At 46.2% G+C, this 19143-nt stretch overlaps 2 protein-coding genes across 5 annotated transcripts; one reads left to right on the forward strand and one right to left on the reverse strand.

Annotated features, from left to right (window-relative positions):
* Positions 1–1714: 1714 nt before the first annotated feature.
* On the forward strand, positions 1715–9578 carry trim33l (tripartite motif containing 33, like). 3 transcript variants are annotated; one of them, XM_063880757.1, is made up of 13 exons: positions 1715–2091; positions 3477–3612; positions 3792–3918; positions 4180–4296; positions 4377–4491; positions 4646–4792; positions 5241–5352; positions 6712–7577; positions 7955–8124; positions 8197–8302; positions 8583–8639; positions 8727–8816; positions 9041–9578. In XM_063880757.1, exons 1-13 carry the CDS (start codon positions 2062–2064, stop codon positions 9314–9316), a joined length of 2349 nt encoding a protein of 782 aa, XP_063736827.1. In that variant the 5' UTR covers positions 1715–2061; the 3' UTR covers positions 9317–9578. The 3 variants fall into 3 exon arrangements, 2 of the variants coding, with proteins under 2 accessions (XP_063736827.1, XP_063736828.1); XR_010165542.1 differs by lacking the exons at positions 8583–8639; positions 8727–8816; positions 9041–9578 and having other exon boundaries at positions 7708–8124; positions 8197–8276; XM_063880758.1 differs by lacking the exons at positions 8583–8639; positions 8727–8816; positions 9041–9578 and having other exon boundaries at positions 7708–8197.
* Positions 9579–12139: 2561 nt separating this feature from the next.
* On the reverse strand, positions 12140–19143 carry plin6 (perilipin 6). 2 transcript variants are annotated; one of them, XM_063880811.1, is made up of 8 exons: positions 19120–19143; positions 17477–17516; positions 14708–14903; positions 14361–14443; positions 13837–14074; positions 13496–13680; positions 13052–13318; positions 12140–12939 (listed from the first exon to the last, which is right to left on the reverse strand). In XM_063880811.1, exons 1-8 carry the CDS (start codon positions 19122–19124, stop codon positions 12505–12507), a joined length of 1449 nt encoding a protein of 482 aa, XP_063736881.1. In that variant the 5' UTR covers positions 19125–19143; the 3' UTR covers positions 12140–12504. The 2 variants fall into 2 exon arrangements, with proteins under 2 accessions (XP_063736881.1, XP_063736882.1); XM_063880812.1 differs by having other exon boundaries at positions 19063–19126.

Genomic DNA, 19143 nt, shown 5'->3' on the forward strand with positions numbered 1-19143 from the left:
TCAGTGTGCAAGTGAGTGAGTGAGTGTATGAGTGAGTGAGTGAGTGAGAGTGAGTGAGTGAGTGAGTGAGTGAGTGAGTGAGTGTGAGTGAGTGAGTCAGTGTGCGAGTGAGTGAGTGAGTCTGTGAGTGAGTGAGTGAGTCAGTGAGTCAGTGAGTCAGTGTGAGTGAGTGAGTGAGTGTGTGAGTGAGTGAGTGAGTGTGTGAGTGAGTCAGTGTCAGTGAGTGAGTGTGTGAGTGAGTGAGTGAGTGAGTGAGTGTGTCAGTGTGAGTGAGTGAGTGACTGAGTGAGTGAGTGAGTCAGTGAGTCAGTGTGAGTGAGTGAGTGAGTGAGTGAGTGAGTGAGTGAGTGAGTGAGTGAGTGAGTGAGTGAGTGAGTGAGTGAGTGAGTGAGTGAGTGAGTGAGTGATATATATATAATCATACGTATTGGATTCATGTGGGTTAATATGGACTGGAGGGGGGGGGGCTTTGTAATGCAGGGTATCTGTCTCTCTGCTGTCCTGGTTCATAAAGCAGAAACAGCACCATCAGAGAGCACGGTGCAGAGGAGAGGCTCTCAGGAGCTTTAGAGGAGCTGTAGTTCCCCACAGCAGACGGTCATTAAGGACGGCCTTCATCATCAATACGTGGATAGTGTCGCTCAGTCGGGTTCTCAAAGCAGCCTCTGTTCCTCAGTGCTGTTGAGTTCTCCTATCCACTGTTCCTTTTTCTTATTCATCCCTGGAGGCCTTCTGACATATTCCAGAGGTTTGTTATACAACACCCTGTTGTACCACATCACTCTCTGCACTCTCTATGACCTCAGAGAGTAACTAACTGTATATGAACTGATGTAATACACCACACAGCATAATACAGTTAGTTACTCTCGGAGGTCATGGAGAGTGCAGAGAAGATGTCGTTCAGAGGCCATATGGTGGGCAATCAGATGCTGTATGACAACATCTGGAATACATTAAGGGGCCCCTATGAACCGACACATGTCACTTAGTGAGGCATTCATTGTCATTGATCACCTCCTGTGAGCACACACACATTGGACACACACACACACATTTCTCCTATAAAGTGTATGCACAAAGACAGTTCGGGGGACTTCCACAATGGGCTCTGGGAACCTCGTATTGCCCGTGTTGGTGTCTGATACTATGCTGTTGTAATAAACCTTATTATATATAAGCTGGTGTCTCCGGAGACTTCTTCATCATCTTCACAAACATCACTACAAGATATACCTCATTAAAAAAAGACCATTTTTTAAAAGAAAATTCAGAATTTAGAGATTTCAGGAAAAAGTCTGGATTTTGACATGTTCAGAAAAAGCAAGGCAAACGAAAAATGGAAATGTTAGTCACTAAACGAGGGAGTTTTGGATTAACTCACAATTTTTAAATGTTCTAAAAAAACGGAATTTCTGAGACTTCCAGAAAAAGGGTTTTTATGAAAAATTCAGAAGTTTTAGATCTTCTGTGGTTTGGACGAAGACACTGTAGAAATGTGGGTCAGAGTGTCTGAAGAACCTCTTGGGTACAAGGACTTTACATCTGAAGACAAGTTAGTTATTTGTTCTTCTTCCTTGTTGCTCACTGTTTTCCATGATGTGTGGGCCACACTGAACCTTAAATGTTAGGTGAAACATCGCCCAGTTGAAATCGTTGCATCATCGTTTTATTGTGAAAAACCTGCAGGAAGGAAGTTCGCCTGTTTTCACGCGAACCTGACAGAACCATGGATGTATACCAGAACGGACCCCGCTGACTCCACAGTCCACGTGTGAGCCAGTCCTCTTTAATCCCGGGTTCAGTTCACTGCTGTAGACCGGGTCCAGTTCGGCACACCACTGAACAACAGTTAGAACTTCCGGAAACAACCGGAAGTATGATCCGTTGAAGATTCTTCACGTCTTTCTTTCTGCAAACTCTCCAGTGGGCAGTCCCAGAGGGCGGGGTAGCTGCAGGATTCTGCTTCCCAGTTTGTGTCTTCGTGGATGATTGCTTCAGTCTCTCTGGATCACAGCCTCGGCTCAGTGTTGGACGGGTCTCTGTCTTCCAGGACTCAGCATGGAGACAGCAGCAGACCTCAGTCAGCAGGTAACACACACTGTGGCGAACAACGCCCCAAGTCACTCCGAGATGTGGGGGGGTTTATTACTCCCCCATGCTGCGCCAGGTGTTGGGACATCCCAAGTTATACCATCATGATGGGTTAACGTTCCTCTGTGTTTTCCCTAAAATATTCCAACCTTTCCTCTCCAAATTGTACAACTTTTAATGAACAATATTTTTCTCTTCCTGAAATATTCTGGCACTTAATTTTGCGGGTTTTAAAACGTTCATTCTTCTAAATATTTCCCACATTTCTGTTCTGTTTGTCTCTTATTATGACACCTTTTTTTTAAACCAAATGTCACAGCTTCTTTCTCCTCAAACTTTACTTTCTTTAGATATTCCACATTTTTATGTAGAAATCCTACAGCTTTTATTTCTAGAAATATTTAAACTTTTTCAAAGTATTTCATCCCTTTTCTCCAAAACATTTTATCCCAAATATCACAATTTGTTTTTGCAAATATAAAAAATGATTATTTTTTATTAATGTCGAGGATCCGATATCTTAAACTCTCACAACCTAACCAACTGAAACACATTAAAGCACAGACACAGAGGAGTTGTACAACAGATACGAGACAACCTGCGCATCCAATGAGCAGAGGGCAGCGTCCTCTGAGGATGCCCAGTCTGTGTAGCTCTGATCACAGCCCTATGATTTGATTATATAATGTGATTGTGTAACAGAAGACCTGATAAACACGAGCTTCTAGAGACTTCCGAGTCATTCGTTCAGAAAAATTCAATCAAAACTATTTTTCTAAATATATCAACCACCTTTTATTCTAGAAATATGAAAACTTGAATTATTATAAATAAATATTTCGAAACCTTTTCATCCCAAATATAACTTCTTTTTATTACCAATATTACATTAAAGTACGTGTCTGTTGTTTTACCCAAAGCGGCTCACATTCAATGCTTATTATAGTGCATATAAGGACATATTAATGATAATGAGTCCTTATATTCCTTATTGTAATGAATATAAGGACATATTAATGATAATGAGTCCTTATATTCCTTATTGTAATGCATATAAGGACATATTAATGATAAAGAGTCCTTATATTCCTTATTGTAATGCATATAAGGACATATTAATGATAAAGAGTCCTTATATTCCTTATTATAGTGCATATAAGGACATATTAATGATAAAGAGTCCTTATATTCCTTATTGTAATGAATATAAGGACATATTAATGATAATGAGTCCTTATATTCCTTATTGTAATGAATATAAGGACATATTAATGATAATGAGTCCTTATATTCCTTATTGTAATGAATATAAGGACGTATTATAGTGCATATGATGCCCCCCCCCGGTCCGTGTTGAGTGAAGTGCTGTGGTGTGTCCTCAGTGCAGCAGCTGTGAGTCGTCCTCGGCCAGATGCTGGTGTGTGGACTGCAATGAAGCTCTGTGCGATGTGTGTGTGTCCGCTCACCGGCGCGTCTCCATCACCAGATCCCACCGCCTGCTCAACCACCCCCCCGCAGGTAGATACACTTGGTTACAGTGGAAGGGGAAGATCTCACACATTCACAAGACCTGCAGCTTGGTGCAGCTGCAGGGGGGAGGGGTTCACACCACACACACACACACACACACACACACACACACACACACACACACACACACACACTTGAATCATGTCTGCCGTCCTCTTCCTGTGCAGGAGCTGTGTGTCCCCCCCCCACTAAGTTCTGCAGGCTGCACCCGTCCGAGCCTCTCAAGCTGTTCTGCTTCACCTGTCAGCAGCTCACCTGTAGAGACTGCCAGCTCACCTTGCACATGAACCACAGGTATACACACACACACACACACACACACACACACACACACACACACACACACACACACACACACACACACACACACACACACACACACACACATTAATATATATATTTTAATTATTATGACTTTCTCTCCCAAATATTACAGCTTATTTTGTTGGAAGTATGATGATTGTTTACTCAAATATTCTGAAAAGTCTAAGAATACACCATAAGCTCACCTGTGTACCAGGTGTTAGTTATGATGTAGGGACCTGTGTTTCTCAGGTATCAGTTCGTCAGCGAGGCGTTGGACTCTCTGAAGAAGCAGCTGAAGGTCAGGGTTAAGCCAATCAGAGCGTGGGGAGTCAGAGCGGGGCAGAGCCTGCAGGACATGGAGACCAGGTACCGTGTTGCACCAATAATGAGCATGCAGATGTGTGGACATAAAGGGTGTAGCTCGACTCTCTGTGGTGGGTCTGCAGGCTGCGGGACATGTCCCACTATCAGCTGAACCTGCAGAAGGAGCTGCAGCAGTCCTACACCTTCCTCATCCAGACCCTGAAGAAGAGGATGGACGACCTGCTTAGGAACGCTGAGGTGTGTGTGTGTGTGTGTGTGTGTGTGTGTGTGTGTGTGTGTGTGTGTGTGTGTGTGTGTGTGTGTGTGTGTGTGTGTGTGTGTGTGTGTGTGTGTGTGTGTGTGTGTGTGTGTGTGTGTGTGTGTGTGCACGCTGACTGTCTCTGTCCGGCAGGAGGTCTTGGCCTCAGAGAAGCAGCAGATCCAGAGGGTCATGGCGAGGCTGAAGGACCTGCAGCAGATCCAGCAGACGCTCACGGAGATAGCGGGGAAGGCCAGCAGCAGCAGCGACGTGGCGGCCCTGCAGACCTACAGCGAGCAGGTGCTACAGCATGAGATAGCCTCCATAAACAGTACTGTCAATGTTGTGGGACTGTTCTGTATTGCCGTTTTTCCACCGAGCTGGAGCCGATAAAGATCTGGTTTTTCGTGTTTCCACCGCTGTAGCGCCGAATTTAAGCATCGAAAAACCGGATTGGGGGGGGGGGGGGGGGGTATGCATCAGCTGCTGGTGTGACAGACAGACAGTGGATATGACTCAGTCAGAGCGCACGCAAACGGTTACGCAATGACACAGCTCCACTTGAGCTCCACTCGGCCTCTGAGCGGTGGAAACACAAGGGGTGCTACAGGCTGGAACCAAAACAGCAAAAGATTGAACCGGATCCGGTTTGCTGGAAAAGGGGCATAAGCAGCCCCATCCTAAGTGTCAGGACAGTAGAACAGACAGCTGAGCGGGTGTAGCTGCTCTAACAGCTTCCTGCCTGCAGGTGGAGCTGCAGCTGCAGGGGGTTTCTGAGCAGGGCTTTGCTCTTCCTCTCAACATGTCTGAGCTGCAGATCGTCACCAGCAAGACGTCTCTGGAGGCCATCCTGAACTTTGGTGAGGTTAACCATTACTGCTGCCGGTGTGTATTCAGTCCAGGAGAGGACTCTTTAAAGTAGAGACGCTACATACTGATATACACCTGAACATCAGCAGGAGAGGACTCTTTAAAGTAGAGACACTACATACTGATATACACCTGAACATCAGCAGGAGAGGACTCTTTAAAGTAGAGACGCTACATACTGATATACACCTGAACATCAGCAGGAGAGGACTCTTTAAAGTAGAGACTACATACTGATATACACCTGAACATCAGCAGGAGAGGACTCTTTAAAGTAGAGACTCTACATACTGATATACACCTGAACATCAGCAGGAGAGGACTCTTTAAAGTAGAGACTCTACATACTGATATACACCTGAACATCAGCAGGAGAGGACTCTTTAAAGTAGAGACACTACATACTGATATACACCTGAACATCAGCAGGAGAGGACTCTTTAAAGTAGAGACGCTACATACTGATATACACCTGAACATCAGCAGGAGAAGACTCTTTAAAGTAGAGACTCTACATACTGATACACACCTGAACATCCGCAGGAGAGGACTCTTTAAAGTAGAGACTCTACATACTGATATACACCTGAACATCAGCAGGAGAGGACTCTTTAAAGTAGAGACTCTACATACTGATATACACCTGAACATCAGCAGGAGAGGACTCTTTAAAGTAGAGACTCTACATACTGATACACACCTGAACATCCGCAGGAGAGGACTCTTTAAAGTAGAGACTCTACATACTGATATACACCTGAATCAGCAGGAGAGGACTCTTTAAAGTAGAGACGCTACATACTGATACACACCTGAACATCCGCAGGAGAGGACTCTTTAAAGTAGAGACTCTACATACTGATATACACCTGAACATCAGCAGGAGAGACTCTTTAAAGTAGAGACGCTACATACTGATATACACCTGAACATCAGCAGGAGAGGACTCTTTAAAGTAGAGACTCTACATACTGATATACACCTGAACATCAGCAGGAGAGGACTCTTTAAAGTAGAGACACTACATACTGATATACACCTGAACATCAGCAGGAGAGGACTCTTTAAAGTAGAGACTCTACATACTGATATACACCTGAACATCAGCAGGAGAGGACTCTTTAAAGTAGAGACTCTACATACTGATATACACCTGAACATCAGCAGGAGAGGACTCTTTAAAGTAGAGACTCTACATACTGATATACACCTGAACATCAGCAGGAGAGGACTCTTTAAAGTAGAGACTCTACTGAAAACTGTTGTGACTTTATCTTTCTGCATAAAGGAAAATGATCCTTGAGGTGAATAACTCTGTTGCTCTCGACCCTCACTCGCTCTGTTTCTAGGTGCCCTCAAAGTGTCGTGGGTCCCCTTCTCGGTCTCACAAACCTCCCCTCAGGACCCTCCTCCCAAAGTGTTCCAGCTTTCACCGGTTTTGAAAGAGACCGCAGCCGGTACGAAACAGTTGAGCCCTCAGTCTGTGTTTCAGGTCTCCTGCCTCAGCCTCCCCCCCGCCATGTGTCAGCTCCGGATGCTGCTCCGTAAGACCCCTCCTGTAAACCACTGGCCTGCACAGCAAAAGTACAGTCCCACTGGAGAACCGAGTTCTACTGGAGAACCGAGTCCATCTGTTGTATCGAGTACCCCTGTAGAACCGAGTACCCCTGTAGAACAGAGGCCATCTGTTGTATCGAGTCCCCCTGTAGAACCGAGTCTCCCTGTAGAACCGAGTCCCCCTGTTGTATCGAGTACCCCTGTAGAACAGAGTCCCTCTGTCTTACCGGGTCTCCCTGTAGAACCGAGTCCCCCTGTAGAACCGAGTACCCCTTTAGAACCGAGTCCCTCTGTCGTACCTGGTCTCCCTGTAGAACCGAGTCCCCCTGTTGTACCGTGTCCCCCTGTAGAACCGAGTCCCGTGGTAAGGGCCGTGGCGGACTCGGCCTGCGATTGCAGCGTTCAGCCGCTCGCAGAAAGGCAGGAGCCTGCAGAGAACGAACCAACCTCCACCATATCTGAAGAACCTGCAGGAGAAACGTCTGCACCTGGAGAACCGGACCATGAAGCTGCAGAATCGAGCTCTGTGATTGGATATCCAGGTTGCATGCTGCCTCTGAGACCGCCTGCCGCCGGACGCCACCCCCCGTGTTTCCGTCCGGTCCTTGGTGATGCAGAAGAGGAGGGTGACCTGCGAGACATGAGCGAGGACACTCAGGTAAGAGAGCCCTTTAACCTATGAGCTGCTCTTGGTCTGGTGGTCTGGTTGGAGCTCATTCAGTTCGGCTGGTTTCTTTGCTTTAGTCTTGAATCAAGTCTGAATGAGTCATCCTGGTGTCCCTGTTCAGTGTCCAGCAGGTGTCCTGCGGGTTTCGCTGTTCAGTCCTGTTCAGTGTCCTGCGGGTGTCCCTGTTCAGTTTCCTGCTGGTGTCCCTGTTCAGTCCTGTTCAGTGTCCTGCGGGTGTCCCTGTTCAGTGTCCTGCGGGTGTCCCTGTTCAGTGTCCTGCAGGTGTCCCTGTTCAGTGTCCTGCGGGTGTCCCTGTTCAGTGTCCTGCGGGTGTCCCTGTTCAGTGTCCTGCGGGTGTCCCTGTTCAGTGTCCTACAGGTGACGCTCCCGAGCTGCCGTCTCCTCCGGAGTCTCCTCCGTCTCTGCTGATGGTTTCCTGCTCTGCCTGCCGGTCTGCCAACGCTTCAATTATCTGCTGCTTCTGTGGTCGAGGCTACCACCGAGGCTGCCATGTTCCCCCCGTTGGACCGGACCTCTGGTAAGACTCGACGGCCTCCCCTTCGATGCGCTGTGGTGCAACGATTGAACAGGCTCTAAATGTGTCCTCCAGGAGTGAGTGGAGCTGCTCGCTCTGCCAGGACCTGTCAGACCCCGTGGACCCCTTCAGCTCCCAGAGACCAGGACCCCCCCCACACCTCCGGCTGCAGGACCAGAGGGTCAGAAACCACACACACACACACACACACACACACACACACACACACACAGTACATACTGTATGTATTGCGTCCTGTTGCCGTGTGGAGAGACAAGTCTGCTCTGATTGGTTAGCTGGCTCTGTTGTGAGAGGTCCCGCCCCTCAGCCTATGACGCACAATGTGTTGGAGCGCTAGCCAATAGGAACGGCCAGAACACCCTGCAGCAGGGAGCGGCACAGAAAGCAGATCTGTGGAGCGATCAGGAAATGAGTTCTGTTGTTTTGGTGATGTGTTTCAGAGGTGTGAGAGCCTGCTGCTGTTCCTCCAGGTCAGAGGCGGCCCTCGACTCCCTCAGGTCAGCTTCTCACTGTAATCTATATTTATATTTATACCTGCTGTTGGAGAACATAAGGATGGTGTCATTAAAGATGTTGTGTTTCAGTCCTCTCTGAGCGCCATGTCGGAGCGTCTCTCGTCTTCGTACCGATCAGTTTCAGAGTTTAGGTCTGACGTCAGGAGGCTGTTCTCGCAGGTACAGCTCCTCCTCCTGCTCTCCCGCAGATACAGATGTTTCTGTTAGCCTTTGAGCCGTCAGCAGATATTCTCTACATATTATATACACCAATGTTTGTACATTTTTAATAATTTGATCCCAAAGTTTTATAACATATTTCTGTATTTGCTGTAAATTTACAAACACACGGTTTTTGAAGACGTTGCATTTGATCTGAAATAATGACGCAGATGTTTTATCAGGACGACGACTTCCTGATCAAACTGCAGGAGGAAGTGAAGGGCCACTGGAGGTGGGGTTCCCGTTTAGAGGAGCAGGAAGCTGTGCCGCAGAAACAGGAAGTTGTGCCGCAGAAACAGGAAGTCGAGCAGGTGAGACAGGAAGTTGGCAGCAGAGGGTCCAGACGGTTGCTGAGGAGGAAGAGGCTCCAGGAACTAAAGATGGAAACGTCTCGCTCCAAGAGGGAGAGGACGCACGAGACAGAGGACCGAACCAAACCAGAGACTTCTGGGAAATGAAGTCTAAAGTGGAATCTGCAAACTGAATAATAAATATTTGTTCAACGAGGACCTCAGTCTGCTCAGGAAATCTGCTCGTGTGACACAAGGACTCATTTGAAATCGGACCAATGTGGGCTTCTTACCTGCCTGCTGGAGCGTGGAGTCGATGCTCCTCGGGCCTCGTGGGAAATTGTCATTTATATTCATGGAGCCAATGCTTCAGTTCCTATCGTTTTACTAACTTTATTTCTATTCTTGTATATTAAATATCTGAAATGAGTCTATGGCTGTGATGATTTCAAGAGAAACCTTATTTAAACGGGTCAGATTACAGAGAAACTTTATTTAAATGGGTCAGATTACAGAGAAACTTTATTTAAACGGGTCAGATTACAGAGAAACTTTATTTAAACGGGTCAGATTACAGAGAAACTTTATTTAAACGGGTCAGATTACAGAGAAACTTTATTTAAATGGGTCAGATTACAGAGAAACTTTATTTAAATGGGTCAGATTACAGAGAAACTTTATTTAAATGGGTCAGATTACAGAGAAACTTTATTTAAACGGGTCAGATTACAGGGAACTTTATTTAAACGGGTCAGATTACAGGGAACTTTATTTAAATGGGTCAGATTACAGAGAACTTTATTTAAACGGGTCAGATTACAGAGAAACTTTATTTAAATGGGTCAGATTACAGGGAACTTTATTTAAATGGGTCAACTTTATTTAAATGGGTCAGATTACAGAGAAACTTTATTTAAACGGGTCAGATTACAGGGAACTTTATTTAAACGGGTCAGATTACAGAGAAACTTTATTTAAACGGGTCAGATTACAGGGAACTTTATTTAAACGGGTCAGATTACAGGGAACTTTATTTAAACGGGTCAGATTACAGAGAACTTTATTTAAACGGGTCAGATTACAGGGAACTTTATTTAAACGGGTCAGATTACAGAGAACTTTATTTAAACGGGTCAGATTACAGGGAACTTTATTTAAATGGGTCAGATTACAGAGAACTTTATTTAAACGGGTCAGATTACAGGGAACTTTATTTAAATGGGTCAACTTTATTTAAATGGGTCAGATTACAGAGAAACTTTATTTAAACGGGTCAGATTACAGGGAACTTTATTTAAACGGGTCAGATTACAGAGAAACTTTATTTAAACGGGTCAGATTACAGGGAACTTTATTTAAATGGGTCAGATTACAGAGAACTTTATTTAAACGGGTCAGATTACAGGGAACTTTATTTAAACGGGTCAGATTACAGAGAAACTTTATTTAAACGGGTCAGATTACAGGGAACTTTATTTAAATGGGTCAACTTTATTTAAATGGGTCAGATTACAGAGAAACTTTATTTAAACGGGTCAGATTACAGAGAAACTTTATTTAAATGGGTCAGATTACAGGGAACTTTATTTAAACGGGTCAGATTACAGAGAAACTTTATTTAAACGGGTCAGATTACAGAGAAACTTTATTTAAATGGGTCAGATTACAGAGAAACTTTATTTAAATGGGTCAGATTACAGGGAACTTTATTTAAATGGGTCAGATTACAGAGAAACTTTATTTAAATGGGTCAGATTACAGAGAAACTTTATTTAAATGGGTCAGATTACAGGGAACTTTATTTAAATGGGTCAGATTACAGGGAACTTTATTTAAATGGGTCAGATTACAGAGAAACTTTATTTAAATGGGTCAGATTACAGAGAAACTTTATTTAAATGGGTCAGATTACAGGGAACTTTATTTAAATGGGTCAGATTACAGAGAAACTTTATTTAAATGGGTCAGATTACAGAGAAACTTTATTTAAACGGGTCAGATTACAGAGAAACTTTATTTAAATGGGTCAGATTACAGAGAAACTTTATTTAAACGGGTCAGATTACAGAGAAACTTTATTTAAATGGGTCAGATTACAGAGAAACTTTATTTAAATGGGTCAGATTACAGAGAACTTTATTTAAATGGGTCAGATTACAGAGAAACTTTATTTAAATGGGTCAGATTACAGGGAACTTTATTTAAATGGGTCAGATTACAGAGAAACTTTATTTAAATGGGTCAGATGACAGAGAAACTTTATTTAAACGGGTCAGATTACAGGGAACTTTATTTAAATGGGTCAGATTACAGAGAAACTTTATTTAAATGGGTCAGATTACAGAGAAACTTTATTTAAATGGGTCAGATTACAGAGAACTTTATTTAAATGGGTCAGATTACAGAGAAACTTTATTTAAACGGGTCAGATTACAGAGAAACTTTATTTAAATGGGTCAGATTACAGAGAAACTTTATTTAAACGGGTCAGATTACAGAGAAACTTTATTTAAATGGGTCAGATTACAGAGAAACAGCAGAACTCATAATTACTGTTTTGAATTTGTATTTGCTAAATATCTGACAAAACTCATTCTGTATTTCTGATTTCAACCAAATTTAAGTCACAATAACTTTGGGATCGACTGCAGAAATACAGGGATTATGAGACCATGTGTTCATGTTTAAAAGACTGAAATGAATATATATATCAATGTATTCTTTTATATCAGGTGTAAGCACATTCAATTCAGGTACGCATATTAGCATTAACTAGAGGCTAATTAGCGTGCACATTATCCACATCTTTAGCAGTTGTTACCAATCACTGCGTGGGAGATTCTATAACCACTTTCAAAACGTACACTTCCCCATGCTAGAGAAACTGAGAGTCCAGTACCACCTAAAGGACACTTCCACATGTTGACCACCAGGGCTGGGAATCAGCCCGCCCCCCCCCCCCCCCCCCCCCCCCACTACCAGCTGCTAAGACCATTTTAAGCTTTGAGTCGTTTACCACAACTTTTTTATTGAGGGAAATGAAACCGTGGACGAGGCAAAGCCAAGAAGCTACTAATATACACACAAGAGCGAATGAGTGAATATGTGTACCTCTTTAATATGAAGTGTTCTGATGAGACTGAACCTTAAAGGACGGGTGAAGCAATGGTTAAGTGTTTCCTGTTCTGTCACGATCTACAACCTTTAAGATGACTTTGTGATCGCTCCGTTTCTGAAGGTGAACGAGCAAACCAGCGCCAGCTGAGGCAGGGACGGCTCCTCCTCCCGGGCTGAGAGGGAGGGCGGAGATGGGTCAGGGAGCGGTTTGTCGTGGATCAGAGACCTCAGCCTGGCGTTTAGCAGTCGACTGGTGCCGTGCCGTTGTCGGCAATCTCGGCGGGTTCCGGTTCTTCGAGGGAGTTGGGGCTCAGGTACTCGAAGGCCTTCTGGCTCTGAGAGACGAACTGTTTGAGCGGCGCCAGCAGCAGCTCGGTTGCGGAAGGGCGGCGGATGTTGCCACCGTCGGAAGGGATCGGCAGCGGTTTGGCCTCGACCTCGGGCGGCGTCAGGTCCTTTAGGCTGGAGCGGCGCCGACCATTGGGCGGGTCAGGGCTCTGAGGGCCCGCTGGGCTTCTGCCACTGCGGGAATACAGACTCCGGCGGCGGCGAGGACGTCCGTCCATCGCCTTCAGGAAGAGACTGTCAGCGGAGTTACGGCCAGACGAGACATCGCCCGAAAAGTCCTCCTGGTTCAGGAAGTCCTCGACCTCCTGTGCAGACGGCTGCTGGAGCTGGAAACACATCATTTAAACGGCTTTAAAGAGACACGTGAGCCTGGCACAGCCAATTACGAAAAGAGTCCAGGTGTGTGTCAGGTGACTTTCTGTGTGTCAGGTGACTCACCATGGTGTAGAGCGGCGTGGCGTTGATGACGAGCTGCAACAGGATCTTGGCAAGGTCCTGCAGGTCTCCCAGCAGCTGCTGGATCTGGAGCGGTAGCTCTGAGATCTGACGGACAGGACGCAGCTCCGCCAGCATGGCGGCTCTACCTTTGACCTCGCTGATCATCAGCTCCCGGATGTTCTCCGCCCGGTAAACCAACGCCACCAGGAGGCGCTGCAGGTACAGCAGCAGCTCTCCGGTCAGATCCAGCACTAAACCCAGACCGACCTGCAGGAGAGGAGAACCACTGCATCGTTATTGGTGAACTACAGCACGGTCACATGACTTCACGTCACCACCTCTAAGCTAAAGGTGGCTAACTAAGTAGAAAAAAGAGAAAATATGTCTCTGAACACCCTAAAATTACGAACACGTGTTCCTCTGACAGCAGCGCTTCAGTCTCACCTGGTTGGCGGCGCCCCCCAGAGTCAGGGCGGCTCTCTGCAGCATCTCCCGGACCTTCATCAGCCGGTGATACAGCTGCAGGCCGAGGTTCAGCAGTAGACTGCGGACCCTGGTCCACATGCTGGGCTCGCCATCATCCTCCTGTTCATCCTCCAGCTCCTGCACCCTGAGCTCCCACTCCCGGCCTGACTCACAAACATTCAAAGCATTTCAAAGAGTGGGTTTTCCTTCAATGGTCTAAATATCTGTTATGAGTTTTTATTTATTGTCTTTATTATAAATGACGTTTGCCTCCTTTTTTATATAATGAGTCATCACTAGTTAATCTGCCCTATACTCACGCAGGGTGGGGGGGAGGGGGAGGTAGTAGGCGGTGGCCTCCTCCAGGCGGCTCAGCAGGTCGTCCAGCCCTGAGGAGGCGACCTGGCCCACCTGAGAGTCCTGAAGCTGCCTCACCACCGCCAGAGCGCCTTCAGACAGACGCTCCATCTGATCCAGAGCCAAGTCCAGACCCTCCACCACCCACAGCTGCACGTCATCCAGAGTCAGGAAGAAAGCGTCCTTCAGGTGACCCACCACCTGAGGACAGAACACCTGGTCAATAACACCTGGTCTATAGCATCTGGTCTATAACACCTGGTCTATAGCATCTGGTCTATAACACCTGGTCTATAGCACCTGGTCTATAACACCTGGTCTATAACACCTGGTCTATAGCACCTGGTCTATAACACCTGGTCTATAACACCTGGTTGTTTTGAAGTCAGTGAAATGTTTAATCAAACATCTAGACCTTGGTGAGAAATGTTCATCCACCTCTGCTCTGCAGTGATGCAAACCTGTGTGAAAGCAACGCAGAACAAACCTCGTCCGTTGATTGGTTCAGGATGGGGAAGTTTTTCTCCAGAGAGTCGAGACCAAACAGAGCAAAACTTTCGGCGACTTCGACTGCAGAGAATGAGAGGAACAGAAAGGCAGCAGCATCAGCAGCATGCAGAACGAAGCAGTTCAAAGAGCTCGTCTTTAAGTACGAAGTCAAAGCAAACACATTTTTTTATTAGCATTAGCTTCAGTAGCGTTGGCATCATTAATATCAGCAGCTGTAGCAGCATTAGCAGTAGTCAGGCTTGGGGAGTAACGGATTGCATGCGTCAAAGTTACGTAATCCGTAGCAGTAGCATTAGCGTTAGCGGTAGCATTTAATTTGCGTACTCTGCGGCTCCAGGCTCTGGAGGAGGGGCGTGGCCGTCGTCATGGCGACATTGGAGACACTGCGGACCCCGACTTCAGCGACCTCCCCCACCAGGTTCAGCAGAGGGTAACGACCTTTGACCTCAGAGTAGACAGAGGTGATGGACTGCAGCGCTGAGCGGACCAGAGGCAGGCTGGAGACCCGCAACACCAAACTCTGAAACACAACGGGATACAAAGAGACACAACGTGACTTTGACTTCAGAGACAACGTGACTTCGAAGAGACACAACGGGATACAAAGAGACACAACGTGACTTCACAGAGACACAACGTCACTTCAAAGAGACACAACGGGATACAAAGAGACACAACGGGACACAAAGAGACACAACGGGATACAAAGAGACACAACGGGATACAAAGAGACACAACGGGATACAAAGAGACACAACGTGACTTTGACTTCAGAGACAAAGAGACACAACGGGATACAAAGAGACACAACGTGACTTCAAAGAGACACAACGTGACTTCGAAGAGACACAACGTGACTTCAAAGAGACACAACGTGACTTCGAAGAGACACAACGTGACTTCAAAGAGACACAACGTGACTTTGACTTCAGAGAGACACAACGGGATACAAAGAGACACAACGGGATACAAAGAGACACAACGGGATACAAAGAGACACAACGGGATACAAAGAGACACAACGTGACTTCAAAGAGACACAACGTGACTTCAGAGAGACACAACGGGATACAAAGAGACACAACGGGATACAAAGAGACACAACGGGATACAAAGAGACACAACGTGACTTCACAGAGACACAACGTGACTTCACAGAGCTGTGTGATTAATAAAAAGAATTGGGTTGTGTTAAAAGGATACTTACCTCTTCTACTCAGAGATTATTTTTCCACAAATGTAATTTTAATAAGGCCTGACAGATATCATGAGATATATGACCATGAGACGTCCAAACGTCAGAACTGACATTAAGATCATTATTTTTCCAACCTGTGATGTCTGAATATATGAATGAGTTGTTATGTAATGCTCACGGTGGCCGACAGGTGCAACAGCCTTAAACACTTCAAAACGCTGCAAGAAGCTGAAAACACGAGGGGAACCCGGAGCGTCTCTCTTTACTGTCCCCTGCTGTGTGCGTCTCTCTTTAGTGTCCCCTGGTCTCCAGCTGTGTGCGTCTCTCTTTAGTGTCCCCTGGTCTCCAGCTGTGTGCGTCTCTCTTTAGTGTCCCCTGGTCTCCAGCTGTGTGCGTCTCTCTTTAGTGTCCCCTGGTCTCCAGCTGTGTGCGTCTCTCTTTAGTGTCCCCTGGTCTCCAGCTGTGTGCGTCTCTCTTTAGTGTCCCCTGGTCTCCAGCTGTGTGCGTCTCTCTTTAGTGTCCCCTGGTCTCCAGCTGTGTGCGTCTCTCTTTAGTGTCCCCTGGTCTCCAGCTGTGTGCGTCTCTCTTTAGTGTCCCCTGCTGTGTGCGTCTCTCTTTAGTGTCCCCTGGTCTCCAGCTGTGTGCGTCTCTCTTTAGTGTCCCCTGGTCTCCAGCTGTGTGCGTCTCTCTTTAGTGTCCCCTGGTCTCCAGCTGTGTGCGTCTCTCTTTAGTGTCCCCTGGTCTCCAGCTGTGTGCCTCTCTCTTTAGTGTCCCCTGGTCTCCAGCTGTGTGCGTCTCTCTTTAGTGTCCCCTGGTCTCCAGCTGTGTGCCTCTCTCTTTAGTGTCCCCTGGTCTCCAGCTGTGTGCCTCTCTCTTTAGTGTCCCCTAGTCTCCAGCTGTGTGCGTCTCTCTTTAGTGTCCCCTGGTCTCCAGCTGTGTGCGTCTCTCTTTAGTGTCCCCTAGTCTCCAGCTGTGTGCGTCTCTCTTTAGTGTCCCCTGGTCTCCAGCTGTGTGCGTCTCTCTTTAGTGTCCCCTGGTCTCCAGCTGTGTGCGTCTCTCTTTAGTGTCCCCTGGTCTCCAGCTGTGTGCGTCTGTCTATAATGTCCCCTGGTCTCCAGCTGTGTGCGTCTCTCTTTAGTGTCCCCCTGGTCTCCAGCTGTGTGCGTCTGTCTTTAGTGTCCCCTGGTCTCCAGCTGTGTGCGTCTGTCTTTAGTGTCCCCCTGGTCTCCAGCTGTGTGCGTCTGTCTACAGTGTCCCCCTGGTCTCCAGCTGTGTGCGTCTCTCTTTAGTGTCCCCCTGGTCTCCAGCTGTGTGCGTCTCTCTTTAGTGTCCCCTGGTCTCCAGCTGTGTGCGTCTGTCTTTAGTGTCCCCTGGTCTCCAGCTGTGTGCGTCTCTCTTTAGTGTCCCCTGGTCTCCGTTGTGTTGGAGCTTCTTGCAGCGTTTGGTTTCTGCAGCTTTTAGTAAACTGCTCATGTTTCCTCTGCTGAATGTTCTCTAGATGCTGCATGTGTTGAAGAGCTGCTGCAGATGTTCCTGCATGTGTTGAAGAGCTGCTGCAGATGTTCCTGCATGAGTTCTGATTTCAGTTTCTGTATCTGCATCCTTTCTGAAGCTGTTGCAGGTTTTAGTGGGTTATTGTAATGTTGATGCACCTGTTGGCCTCCGTAAATGCTAACTGTTGGTGACACACACACACACACACACACACACACACACACACACACACACACACACACACACACACACACACACACACACACACACACACACACACACACACAAAGTTAGTAAAGTGAATGTTGGAGGTTTTCTTTCACTAGAAGACATGTTCTAATGAAGACGGTGTTTCGGGAATCCTTAAGCTGCAGAGCAGACTGTGTGTTCGGGCGGGTCACCTCATGATGATGACGCTCTGACATTTCTTCTCGGCTGATTCTGCAGAAACAAACAGAGGTCAGACTCAGCATGAGGCAGTCAGCTGAGCCGCTGCACAGAGATCTTCTGTTCTGCACAAACCAGCATGAAAATCAGCTCATCCTGCAGCACCGCAAAACGCCCATAACTGCTCTGAGATCAGCGTTCAAACTGCTCTGAGATTTGCACTGAGATCAGCGTTCAAACTGCACTGAGATCAGCGTTCAAACTGCTCTGAGATCAGCGTTCAAACTGCTCTGAGATCAGCGTTCAAACTGCACTGAGATCAGCGTTCAAACTGCACTGAGATCAGCGTTCAAACTGCTCCGAGATCAGCGTTCAAACTGCTCCGAGATCAGCGTTCAAACTGCTCTGAGATCAGCGTTCAAACTGCTCTGAGATCAGCGTTCAAACTGCTCTGAGATCAGCGTTCGAACTGCTCTGAGATCAGCGTTCGAACTGCTCTGAGATCAGCGTTCGAACTGCTCTGAGATCAGCGTTCGAACTGCTCTGAGATCAGCGTTCAAACTGCTCTGAGATCAGCGTTCAAACTGCTCTGAGATCAGCGTTCAAACTGCTCTGAGATCAGCGTCCGAACTGCTCTGAGATCAGCGTTCGAACTGCTCTGAGATCAGCGTTCGAACTGCTCTGAGATCAGCGTTCGAACTGCTCCGAGATCAGCGTTCAAACTGCTCCGAGATCAGCGTTCAAACTGCTCCGAGATCAGCGTTCAAACTGCTCCGAGATCAGCGTTCAAACTGCTCTGAGATCAGCGTTCAAACTGCTCTGAGATCAGCGTTCAAACTGCTCTGAGATCAGCGTTCAAACTGCTCTGAGATCAGCGTTCGAACTGCTCTGAGATCAGCGTTCAAACTCTGATGGAACTTGATGAAATGTGTATTCATTAAATCAGGAACGAAAGAGCCGAGCGGTGACGGAGGAAATATGACATTAACTTTTATATGAGATTCAGAACTGAAGAAACCCTCCGAATTTGAACAGATTAAATCACTTTATTCAGACGACTGTAAAGTCCCAGGAAACTGCAGCCACACCCAAGAGACATATCAAATATGAAAAAGCGTAATTTCCAAACCCCCATAAAGTAAACCAAATATAAAAACTGTGATTTAAGGATTTTTATGAATTATTACAAAATGGTTTTTAACATAAAAGTATTATTTTAGAAGACCTTAAATTATTATCTAAATTATATGAATTTCATATATTCTGTTATAAATGTACAAGAAACTACAACCTGAGAGCTAAACAATTCACTTTGAAATGACTAGAAATGGGAAAACATTTGATATCCAAGACGACTTTTGAGTTGAGATGTTTTAGAACTATATAATATATTCTGTTCTGAAACATAGGTTTCATTTTTTCATTCGTCAGATTTCATTAAACCTTCCCAAATGTCCTGGTTTAATTAAATTGCGATTCATCTGCAGATTTTTTTCTAAATGAAATGGTTATTTTTGAGCTATAATAACGATCAGAAAAAAGCGAATCATTTTCCAGGCCCTCGGAGATTCAGACTGTTGAAAGTCTGTCTGATACATACCGATTAATGGAGATGGAGAACAGATCTACTGTGAAACGTTTCCTGTGTGGATCTTACCCCATCGGAGACGAGAGCGAGGCG

This window comes from Eleginops maclovinus, chromosome 4 (genome assembly GCF_036324505.1).
Source record: "Eleginops maclovinus isolate JMC-PN-2008 ecotype Puerto Natales chromosome 4, JC_Emac_rtc_rv5, whole genome shotgun sequence".
NCBI classification, from domain to species: Eukaryota; Metazoa; Chordata; class Actinopteri; order Perciformes; family Eleginopidae; genus Eleginops; species Eleginops maclovinus.